This window comes from Gobio gobio, assembly GCF_949357685.1.
Source record: "Gobio gobio genome assembly, chromosome: 14".
Classification (NCBI taxonomy): domain Eukaryota; kingdom Metazoa; phylum Chordata; class Actinopteri; order Cypriniformes; family Gobionidae; genus Gobio; species Gobio gobio.
The window spans coordinates 50,022,507-50,035,006 of NC_137107.1; the positions used below are offsets into that span (position 1 = coordinate 50,022,507).

General features: G+C 44.3%; 1 protein-coding gene across 2 annotated transcripts in view; it reads right to left on the reverse strand.

Annotated features, from left to right (window-relative positions):
- The window catches only part of wdr7 (WD repeat domain 7), a 183,760-nt gene that overhangs the window by 139,371 nt on the left and 31,889 nt on the right, over positions 1-12,500 (reverse strand). For both annotated transcript variants that reach the window (XM_079835629.1, XM_079835628.1), the window contains exons 10-12: positions 11,580-11,727; positions 6,637-6,885; positions 2,650-2,870 (exon numbers count right to left, since the gene is read on the reverse strand). In XM_079835629.1, coding sequence (XP_079691755.1) covers positions 2,650-2,870; positions 6,637-6,885; positions 11,580-11,727 — 618 coding nt within the window. The remainder of the gene's footprint in view (positions 1-2,649; positions 2,871-6,636; positions 6,886-11,579; positions 11,728-12,500) is intronic.

The window sequence follows — 12,500 nt, forward strand, 5'->3', positions numbered from 1 at the left end:
GTGTATAATGACATGGGTATTACAAAAAGAGGGTGAAATATGAGGACGTTCCCCATGTCCTCACTTTTCAAAATGCTTATAAATCACAGAATGAGGTTTTTTTCACAGAAAGTGAACTGGGTAGGTTTAGGGGCAGGGGCAGTGTGTGTGTGTGTGTGTGTGTGTGTGTGTGTGTGTGTGTGATGGATAGGTTTAGGGGCAGTGGCAGTGTGTGTGTGTGTGTGTGTGTGTGTGTGTGTGTGATGGGTAGGTTTAGGGGCAGGGGCAGTGTGTGTGTGTGTGTGTGTGTGTGTGTGTGTGTGATGGATAGGTTTAGGGGCAGTGGCAGTGTGTGTGTGTGTGTGTGTGTGTGTGTGTGTGATGGGTAGGTTTAGGGGCAGGGGCAGTGTGTGTGTGTGTGTGTGTGATGGGTAGGTTTAGGGGCAGGGGCAGTGTGTGTGTGTGTGTGTGTGTGTGTGTGTGTGTGTGTGTGTGTGTGTGTGTGTGTGTGTGTGTGTGTGTGTGTGTGTGTGTGAGTGTGTGTGAGTGTGTGTGTGAGTGTGAGTGTGAGTGTGAGTGTGAGTGTAATAAGAAAAATGCTAGGGGAACGTTAAAATAACATTACAATAACGTTCTACAAACCAAAAGCTAACGTTCTGGGAACCAGTGTCAGCTGTGAGCAGAGCAGATGTCTCTGATTGGTCAAGACTGATGGTCTCATTAATATTAAAGGAATAACTCTGCACTACGTCTGTCCTCCTCATAGCTTTGGATTAAACGTCTGTTAAAGTTTCTCTGAGAGCTGGTAATAAGCGCCAGCTCATTTATGGCCAGATTCTCATTCATCATAGAAATGAAAAGCCCAAACCGAGGCTCTGATCGATTCGGGCTCGCTTTAACTGAATAAACGACGGCTGTCGCCAACTGACAAATGCCAAACACACACGTCAGCGCGGACACACACACACACACGCATGATATCAGCAGAGCCGCCCACTTCACGTAAGGTCACGACAAATCCTGCAGCAAAGGTCAAACAGGACTTAAGAGAGGGAGACTCGGAGCGTTTCCATGACAACGGCTCAGCCATCCCTTTCGACGGCCTCTTGGCCTGACATTTAGTGCTGGAAGCTTCTGTCTAATTGGTCACCGAGGTGAGCCTCAGAGATCAGAAATCCTGCAGCCGTCTGAACTTCTCCATGTCTAAGACCAACCTTTACCACACAAAACACACTGATGACACAATACTCTCCTGTGTGTGTGTGTGTGTGTGTGTGTGTGTGCGCTGACCGGGATCATCTGGAGTTTTGTAGGGCCTTATGAAATCCCATAATAACACCAGATAACGGAAAACAGTAAACAATAAAGGAGGAAAAGAAATATTTAGGCGTAGACAGCATTTCCAGGTGGACACTCTCTAAAAAGTTGGGTTGAAACCAGCAATTGGGTTGTTTTAACCCAGTGAATGGGTCGTTTTAACCCGGTGAATGGGTCGTTTTAACCCGGTGAATGGGTCGTTTTAACCCAGCGATTGGGCTGTTTTAACCCAGCGATTGGGTTGTTTTAACCCAGCGATTGGGTTGTTTGAACCCAGTGAATGGGTCATTTTAACCAAGCAATTGGGTTGTTTTAACCCAGTGAATGGGTCGTTTTAACCCAGTGAATGGGTTGTTTTAACCAAGCGATTGGGCTGTTTTAACCCAGTGAATGGGTCATTTTAACCTAGCAATTGGGTTGTTTTAACCCAGCGATTGGGTTGTTTGAACCCAGTGAATGGGTCATTTTAACCAAGCAATTGGGTTGTTTTAACCCAGTGAATGGGTTGTTTTAACCCAGCGAATGGGTTGTTTTAACCCAGCGATTGGGCTGTTTTAACCCAGTGAATGGGTTGTTTTAACCTAGCAATTGGGTTGTTTTAACCCAGCGATTGGGCTGTTTTAACCCAGTGAATGGGTCATTTTAACCTAGTAATTGGGTTGTTTTAACCCAGCAATTGGGTTGTTTTAACCCAGTGAATGGTTTGTTTAACCCAGTGAATGGGTCATTTTTATCCAGCGGTTGGGTTAAATGTTTGCTTAAAACAACCCATTCGCTGGGTTAAAACAACAAAACTGGGTTAGTCCATTTTCAACCCAACTTGGGTTGTTTTTAACCCAGCATTTTTTAGAGTGAGCCACTCGGGGTAATATAATGAGCTTAAACAATAACACTAGACAGCCTAATCTTTAACATGAACTGAAGTGGCGCTCCGGTGATGTCATCGCAAAGGTTCGTCATTCCAAAAACTGTTTTTATTTTTTTGTTGTTTAGATTTTTCTGGATTCCGTTTTTATTAAATTTTTTTGGGACATTTTTTGGACCCTAAATTCTGTTTTATTTCCCCCAAAATTCCAGTTATTTTCTGGATTCCATTTTTTCCATAAAAATTTTTTTTGGACTCAATTGCCAATCAGAGGTGTTTACGATTTACGCTCAAAGCGTCACATTTTTAAAATTTCAGTTTACTTTTCTTAAATTCCTGGTACTTTTGACAACACTACACTGTACTGTCCCAGAGACAAACGCATTTTCTAGAAAGCATAAAGTGACGAGCTGTCCATCTGGCTTGACTACGCCGTCATCCTTGACCAATCAGAGGAGGCTGTGACCGATAGGCCTGAGGAAACTCACGCTGCAGTTTTCCGGAGGCACGATCAGCTGAGTGATTTCTCCTCCGTGCACGCAGAAGATGTGCTTCATCTCTCCGGTGAAGATGTCCCAGATGATGACGGAGAAGTCCACTCCGCCGGACACCAGGGAGCGCTGGTCGTAGCGCGGAGACACCTGATGCGGATACAGCAGACACGTGACCTTGTGCCTGTGACCTCTGAGGGTGCGGTGAGGAGGCCAGCCTGCACACACACACACACACACACACACACACACACACACACACACACACACACACACACACACACACACACACACACACACACACACACACACACACACACACACACACACACACGTGCTTTAAAGAGACAACAAAACACACTTTGGCCACTTTAGAGAAGTTAAAGTTACAGGCTTTCCTATAGCTCAAACAGTAGAGCATGGCGCTAGCAACGCCAAGGTCATGGGTTTGATTCCCAGGGAAAGCAAGAACTGACAAAATGTAAAATGTGTATCTTGAATGCAATGTAAGTCGCTTTGGATAAAAGCGTCTGCCAAATGCATAAATGTAAATGTAAATGTAAAGAAGAGCGCCAAAAAGGCATTTATTGTTTGATATATATAATAGTAATAATAGCAATAATAATAAATTACAAAACTAAAAAAGATAAACATATTTTATATATATAATAAATAATATACAAATAATAATTACTTATCCATAATGTATAATAATATTGGTCAAATAATAGCAATACTAGTGCACTAATATTGAGGAAACACTTCAATACTATATTGGTTAATAATATGGTTAATAATAATATTATATGATAAATATTAATAGTGTATTACAATATAATAAGAGTAATGTTAATAGCAACAATACTAATAAAGTATAAAATATATAAATATATATTTATTATACATAAAATGTTGAATATATAATGTATAAATAATAACAATAATATATTCAATATATTGTTATACATTAATAATATATTATATTATAATAAAAGTATTATTAACACAAATAATAGAGCACTTATATATACTGTAAAACAAAATAAAACAATATTGCTTATTGTTAATAATACTGTTAATAATAACAATAATAATATATATATATGTTAATAATAAAAATAATAATTATATATACATTAATAATAAATTAAAATATAATAAGAGTAACATTAAAAGCAATAATAATAAATTATGAAAAATATTAAATATTATAAATTATAAATAAGATATAATATAATAATAGTAATATTAAATGGCAATAATAGTGCCCTAATATTGAAAAAACACTGTAAAACAAACAATCAAAACAGGTTATTGTTAATAATAGTGTTAATAAAATATACTAAATATAACACTAATATAATAAATGATTAAATGATACAATTAATATTAATCATTATTTTTTTTTTAATAATATATCATTATTTAGTTTAAGTGTATATTTATAAATAATAAGCAATATAAATATTAGATTTGAATATAGTAAAAAATATTTATAATTTATTGCTTATATATGATAAGTATTATTGATTGGACTTTATTGTAAAGGCCCTTTCACACCGGACGTGTAACGAAAAAGCGAAGCGGAAAAACGAATATTTTGTGTGCGAATAGTTCGCGTACAATGTAAACATTTAAGTGCCACAGTCGTACTGATGGAAACACATTCACTTTCTATAGTCGCGGACGCAATTAGGTTAGAAAAAAATCAATAAGTTTTAACTCAAAAGGTGATGTTATCGTTGTCTGTAGCCTACAGTGGGCAAACAGCTGTAATGTCATGAGAAATGCGACACCTGGAAAAGGTTAATGTTGATTGAATAGCTAATAACATCAACTGGACATTTCGTGACCTTTGTTTCCTTGTATGTGATTGGTTTAAGCCTTTTTTTGTCGCTGCGAGTGTTAAAAAAAACGACATCGGAACGAAAAAAATAAACATCGTTTTTTCGCCACAGCACATTCGTGTTCGCTGTGGAAGCACTCATTACACAAACAGCTGATAAAAAATAAAACCATCGCGCTAATTATTCGCGAGTCAAAATCGCGTCCAGTGTGAAAGGACCTTAAAGCTACACTGTGTGATATTTTCCCCCATCTAGCGGTTAAAAGGTATATGACCATCCAGTGAATTTTAGTTTCTGTTCTTCTCAATTCCGATTTCGTTTCAACTCCTACGGTGGCCGAATTAGTCCAAGATTAATATGGCTTCCAGTTCGACCTCGTCCACATTCAACACGGTGCCTGTGGGATATTCTGTGCGCAGTGGGATGGTTGGAACTCAACTGGCCTAATTATTCGGCTAGAAAGAACTGCAGCTAATCCAGAGTGAACTTTGATGATAGTAATGTTTATTCAGTCATCCAATTGCAAGGCATAAACAGGTTTGCGTGGATATGTACATAAATGTGGTTTCTGTGAGAGAACAAATAAGGATGGTAAATATACATACACAGTTCAGAACTGTATAAGTATACTTATAAGTTACATTTGTATAATGTAACCGTAAACCAGAGCTTATTGTACCATATATAGGTGCTAAATGCAGCTGCATTAAAAGGAGCGGAGCTGCCGCTGCTAACAAGCGGTGTCCGGTTACAAAAGTGTGTGCGGCGCTTTAACGTTAGCACTGCAGTGCGCTCTGTATAACAATTGTTAAAATGCCGATCAGACCTGATACATATTTCCGTCAACATACATTACAAGCAAATATTTTCTAAAAACGAATAAACATTGTTGATAACAAAATAACTGAATGATTATTCAAATAGGTGAGCATTACGCTTTTGTATGTTGACACAAAAATACTTCTGAGGTGACATCAACTGAATTACGCGATGACACACTCTGAAACACATCTAACGTTACAATGACAATAACTATTATTACTTACGGAGTTATTAACGCACAGAAATACCACACAAGGAAAAACAGACTTTTGAGGAATAAACAAGCCAGGAAAACTCCGTATAACTCTGTTACTGGACGCAGCTGAGATGAAAACTCTCTGCACATGCACCAGACAAGTCTGAACAAGTTGACGCGCACATGCGCGAGGCAGAGAATTTTGTACAGTGCCATCGAGTGAAACGCAAAAGGCGAAGCTTGAATTTACGGGTATGTCCCTCTTTGGCTAATGTACTTTCAAGATGGAGGGGCAACATGGCGACCACCGTTAGATCCCATTACCTTATGTATTTTCAATGGCATATTATAAACTTACGAGAATACTTTATTACTTGAAAGAAGTAAATATACATTAATGAGCACATATATTTTTCAAAGAACTAAGTGTTTTTAGCTAAGAATAGACTAAAAAAGTTACACAGTGTAGCTTTAAAGGGTTAGTTCACCCAAAAATGAAAATTCTGTCATTAATTCCTCACCCTCATGTGGTTGGACACCCGTCAGACCTCCGTTCATCTTCAGACACAAAATCAGTGAGTCGATTCAGCAGTTTGAATCGCCAAATTTCATCAGTTTGGCGGTTTGACACGCGATCCGAATCATGAATCGACTCACTGATTCATAATGCTTCGAAGCTTCATGAGGCCGTGTTTTGAAATCGTCATCACTATATAAGTCGTTATTTAGGGGTTTTTTGCGCACAAAAACTATTCTCGCAGATTCATAAAGTTATTGTAGAACCACTGTAGTGAGATGGACTTTGTAACGACGTCTTTAGTGTCTTTTAAGTGTCTTGAGAGTGTAAAGTTGAGCCAATGGAGGCCTTTCTGAGCATCAGATTTACACTAAAATATCTTCATTTCTGTTCTGAAGATGAACGGAGGTCTGACGGGTGTCGAACGACATGAGGGTGAGGAATTAATGACAGAATTTTCATTTTTGGGTGAACTAACCCTTTAATGTGTCCGTGTTCCAGTGATAATGAAGAACTGCATGTACTGTAGGGGTTTGTTTAGGGTTAGTTGATGGTAATTCCTACAGTATCTGCATGTGAGTGTGTGAGTGTGTGTTGCTGACCCCTGCGCAGCATGTGTTCTCCCTGCAGGAGCTGGACGATGGCCGTCTGTGTGGCAGGGACCAGGATGATGCTGCCGTCCTCTCGTCCGCACACCAGCCGGCCCTGAGACGGGATGTAGACGCTGGCCGTCACCTTCACGGGCTCGCTGGCGCCGGGCAGGACGCTCAGCTGGTCAATGATGCCCGCTGGAGACGGCATCAGCTTATCAAAGGCCTCCTGGAGACTGATGCTGCCCGACACCTGCAGCTCTACAGAGGAGAGACACAAGAGTCACTCCACTGACCACACACACCAATCTACAGCACAAACTACAGCACAAACTACATGGCAAAAACATTACTTTAAATTACTTGTTTCCATACTTCTCTCTAAAAATGTTTTTAAAAAGTTACAATACTCTTTAAAATATTCATAATTTGTGAAGAAATGTTTAAAATAGTTACAATACTCTTTAAAATATTCATTATTTGTGAAAAAATATTTAAAAATAGTTATAGTACTCTTTAAAATATTCATTATTTGTGAAAAAATATTTAAAAATAGTTACAATACTCTTTAAAATATTCATAAATTGTGAAGAAATTTTTTAAATAGTTACAATACCTGTGTGAGTGTACCAGTGTGTGTACGTGTACCTGTGGCGGAGGACAGTGTGTGTGAGTGTACCTGTGGCGGAGGACAGTGCGTGTGAGTGTACCTGTGGCGGAGGACAGTGTGTGTGAGTGTACCTGTGGCGGAGGACAGTGTGTGTGAGTGTACCTGTGGCGGAGGACAGTGTGTGTGAGTGTACCTGTGGCGGAGGACAGTGTGTGTGAGTGTATCTGTGGTGGAGGACAGTGTGTGTGAGTGTACCTGTGGGGGAAGACAGTGTGTGTGAGTGTACCTGTGGGGGAAGACAGTGTGTGTGTGTGTACCTGTGGCGGAGGACAGTGTGTGTGAGTGTACCTGTGGCGGAGGACAGTGTGTGTGAGTGTACCTGTGGCGGAGGACAGTGTGTGTGAGTGTACCTGTGGCGGAGGACAGTGTGTGTGAGTGTACCTGTGGCTGAGGACAGTGTGTGTGAGTGTACCTGTGGCGGAGGACAGTGTGTGTGAGTGTACCGGTGGCGGAGGACAGTGTGTGTGAGTGTACCTGTGGCGGAGGACAGTGTGTGTGAGTGTACCTGTGGAGGAGGACAGTGTGTGTGAGTGTACCTGTGGTGGAGGACAGTGTGTGTGAGTGTACCTGTGGCTGAGGACAGTGTGTGTGAGTGTACCTGTGGCGGAGGACAGTGTGTGTGAGTGTACCTGTGGAGGAGGACAGTGTGTGTGAGTGTACCTGTGGAGGAGGACAGTGTGTGTGAGTGTACCTGTGGCGGAGGACAGTGTGTGTGAGTGTACCTGTGGCGGAGGACAGTGTGTGTGAGTGTACCTGTGGAGGAGGACAGTGTGTGTGAGTGTACCTGTGGCGGAGGACAGTGTGTGTGAGTGTACCTGTGGCGGAGGACAGTGTGTGTGAGTGTACCTGTGGCGGAGGACAGTGTGTGTGAGTGTACCTGTGGCGGAGGACAGTGTGTGTGAGTGTACCTGTGGCGGAGGACAGTGTGTGTGAGTGTACCTGTGGTGGAGGACAGTGTGTGTGTGGACCTGTGGCGGAGGACAGTGTGTGTGAGTGTACCTGTGGCGGAGGACAGTGTGTGTGAGTGTACCTGTGGCGGAGGACAGTGTGTGTGAGTGTACCTGTGGAGGAGGACAGTGTGTGTGAGTGTACCTGTGGCGGAGGACAGTGTGTGTGAGTGTACCTGTGGTGGAGGACAGTGTGTGTGAGTGTACCTGTGGTGGAGGACAGTGTGTGTGTGTGTACCTGTGGCGGAGGACAGTGTGTGTGAGTGTACCTGTGGCGGAGGACAGTGTGTGTGAGTGTACCTGTGGTGGAGGACAGTGTGTGTGAGTGTACCTGTGGCGGAGGACAGTGTGTGTGAGTGTACCTGTGGCGGAGGACAGTGTGTGTGAGTGTACCTGTGGAGGAGGACAGTGTGTGTGTGTGTACCTGTGGCGGAGGACAGTGTGTGTGAGTGTACCTGTGGCGGAGGACAGTGTGTGTGAGTGTACCTGTGGCGGAGGACAGTGTGTGTGAGTGTACCTGTGGCGGAGGACAGTGTGTGTGAGTGTACCTGTGGCGGAGGACAGTGTGTGTGAGTGTACCTGTGGAGGAGGACAGTGTGTGTGAGTGTACCTGTGGTGGAGGACAGTGTGTGTGAGTGTACCTGTGGCTGAGGACAGTGTGTGTGAGTGTACCTGTGGCGGAGGACAGTGTGTGTGAGTGTACCTGTGGAGGAGGACTGTGTGTGTGAGTGTACCTGTGGAGGAGGACAGTGTGTGTGAGTGTACCTGTGGCGGAGGACAGTGTGTGTGAGTGTACCTGTGGCGGAGGACAGTGTGTGTGAGTGTACCTGTGGCGGAGGACAGTGTGTGTGAGTGTACCTGTGGCGGAGGACAGTGTGTGTGAGTGTACCTGTGGAGGAGGACAGTGTGTGTGAGTGTACCTGTGGCGGAGGACAGTGTGTGTGAGTGTACCTGTGGCGGAGGACAGTGTGTGTGAGTGTACCTGTGGAGGAGGACAGTGTGTGTGAGTGTACCTGTGGTGGAGGACAGTGTGTGTGAGTGTACCTGTGGCGGAGGACAGTGTGTGTGAGTGTACCTGTGGAGGAGGACAGTGTGTGTGAGTGTACCTGTGGAGGAGGACAGTGTGTGTGAGTGTACCTGTGGCGGAGGACAGTGTGTGTGAGTGTACCTGTGGCGGAGGACAGTGTGTGTGAGTGTACCTGTGGCGGAGGACAGTGTGTGTGAGTGTACCTGTGGAGGAGGACAGTGTGTGTGAGTGTACCTGTGGCGGAGGACAGTGTGTGTGAGTGTACCTGTGGCGGAGGACAGTGTGTGTGAGTGTACCTGTGGCGGAGGACAGTGTGTGTGAGTGTACCTGTGGCGGAGGACAGTGTGTGTGAGTGTACCTGTGGTGGAGGACAGTGTGTGTGAGTGTACCTGTGGCGGAGGACAGTGTGTGTGAGTGTACCTGTGGAGGAGGACAGTGTGTGTGAGTGTACCTGTGGAGGAGGACAGTGTGTGTGAGTGTACCTGTGGAGGAGGACAGTGTGTGTGAGTGTACCTGTGGAGGAGGACAGTGTGTGTGAGTGTACCTGTGGTGGAGGACAGTGTGTGTGAGTGTACCTGTGGCGGAGGACAGTGTGTGTGAGTGTACCTGTGGAGGAGGACAGTGTGTGTGAGTGTACCTGTGGCGGAGGACAGTGTGTGTGAGTGTACCTGTGGCGGAGGACAGTGTGTGTGAGTGTACCTGTGGCGGAGGACAGTGTGTGTGAGTGTACCTGTGGAGGAGGACAGTGTGTGTGAGTGTACCTGTGGAGGAGGACAGTGTGTGTGAGTGTACCTGTGGTGGAGGACAGTGTGTGTGAGTGTACCTGTGGTGGAGGACAGTGTGTGTGAGTGTACCTGTGGTGGAGGACAGTGTGTGTGAGTGTACCTGTGGAGGAGGACAGTGTGTGTGAGTGTACCTGTGGAGGAGGACAGTGTGTGTGAGTGTACCTGTGGTGGAGGACAGTGTGTGTGAGTGTACCTGTGGTGGAGGACAGTGTGTGTGAGTGTACCTGTGGAGGAGGACAGTGTGTGTGAGTGTACCTGTGGCGGAGGACAGTGTGTGTGAGTGTACCTGTGGTGGAGGACAGTGTGTGTGAGTGTACCTGTGGCGGAGGACAGTGTGTGTGAGTGTACCTGTGGCGGAGGACAGTGTGTGTGAGTGTACCTGTGGCGGAGGACAGTGTGTGTGAGTGTACCTGTGGAGGAGGACAGTGTGTGTGAGTGTACCTGTGGCGGAGGACAGTGTGTGTGAGTGTACCTGTGGCGGAGGACAGTGTGTGTGAGTGTACCTGTGGAGGAGGACAGTGTGTGTGAGTGTACCTGTGGCGGAGGACAGTGTGTGTGAGTGTACCTGTGGCGGAGGACAGTGTGTGTGAGTGTACCTGTGGAGGAGGACAGTGTGTGTGAGTGTACCTGTGGAGGAGGACAGTGTGTGTGAGTGTACCTGTGGTGGAGGACAGTGTGTGTGAGTGTACCTGTGGTGGAGGACAGTGTGTGTGAGTGTACCTGTGGAGGAGGACAGTGTGTGTGAGTGTACCTGTGGCCGAGGACAGTGTGTGTGAGTGTACCTGTGGCGGAGGACAGTGTGTGTGAGTGTATCTGTGGTGGAGGACAGTGTGTGTGAGTGTACCTGTGGTGGAGGACAGTGTGTGTGAGTGTACCTGTGGTGGAGGACAGTGTGTGTGAGTGTACCTGTGGCGGAGGACAGTGTGTGTGAGTGTACCTGTGGCGGAGGACAGTGTGTGTGAGTGTACCTGTGGCGGAGGACAGTGTGTGTGAGTGTACCTGTGGCGGAGGACAGTGTGTGTGAGTGTACCTGTGGAGGAGGACAGTGTGTGTGAGTGTACCTGTGGAGGAGGACAGTGTGTGTGAGTGTACCTGTGGTGGAGGACAGTGTGTGTGAGTGTACCTGTGGCGGAGGACAGTGTGTGTGAGTGTACCTGTGGCGGAGGACAGTGTGTGTGAGTGTACCTGTGGTGGAGGACAGTGTGTGTGAGTGTACCTGTGGCCGAGGACAGTGTGTGTGAGTGTACCTGTGGCGGAGGACAGTGTGTGTGAGTGTACCTGTGGTGGAGGACAGTGTGTGTGAGTGTACCTGTGGCCGAGGACAGTGTGTGTGAGTGTACCTGTGGCGGAGGACAGTGTGTGTGAGTGTACCTGTGGTGGAGGACAGTGTGTGTGAGTGTACCTGTGGCCGAGGACAGTGTGTGTGAGTGTACCTGTGGCGGAGGACAGTGTGTGTGAGTGTACCTGTGGCGGAGGACAGTGTGTGTGAGTGTACCTGTGGCGGAGGACAGTGTGTGTGAGTGTACCTGTGGCGGAGGACAGTGTGTGTGAGGGCGGTGTCTCCGGGACGCTCCACACCGTCAGTCGGCCCGCAGAGTCCCCCTGAATCAGCAGCTTGTGGAAAGGCTCTCTCCGGCCGAAAAAAAAGCGCGTCACAGGAGGACAGATCAGGAGCTGCGGAAGACAGACACATCAACATCTGCAAAACAGCCAGTGCGGACACACACACACACACACACACACACACACACACACAGTCTGAGCCGCGCATGGATGCTGGAGCTGTTCAACATGAGCATCTGTTTCCTGTGAGGGGAGATTCTCAGCTCATGCAGGATCACGGCTGAGGGACGGACATGAGCTACAGATGATTAAAGCTTGACCATTCCAGCGGTGTTTGGGTCCGTGGAGGAAAGTTCAGAGAAACTGAATAACGAGATCAAAATCAATAAAAACATAAAGAAATAATAGATAAATGATCAAACCAGATTCAAATACATACATTAGAAAAGTAGATTGAAATAAATTGATTAAAACAAAAAATATTAGATTAAAATAAATAAATGCATAATAAATATTAGATTAAAATAAATAAATGCATAATAAATATTAGATTAAAATAAATAAATTTATAAATATTAGATTATAATAAATAAATGCATAATACATATTAGATTAAAATAAATAAATGCATAATAAAAATGAGATTAAAATAAATAAATGCATAATAAATATTTGATTAAAATAAATAAATGCATAATAAATATATCATTAAAATAGAGAAATGCATGATAAATATTAGATTATAAATTGATAAAAACAAAAATATTAGATTAAAATAAATAAATGCATAATAAATATTTGATTAAAATAAATAAATGCATAATAAATATTTGATTAAAATAAATAAATGCATAATAAATATTTGATTAAAATAAATAAATGCA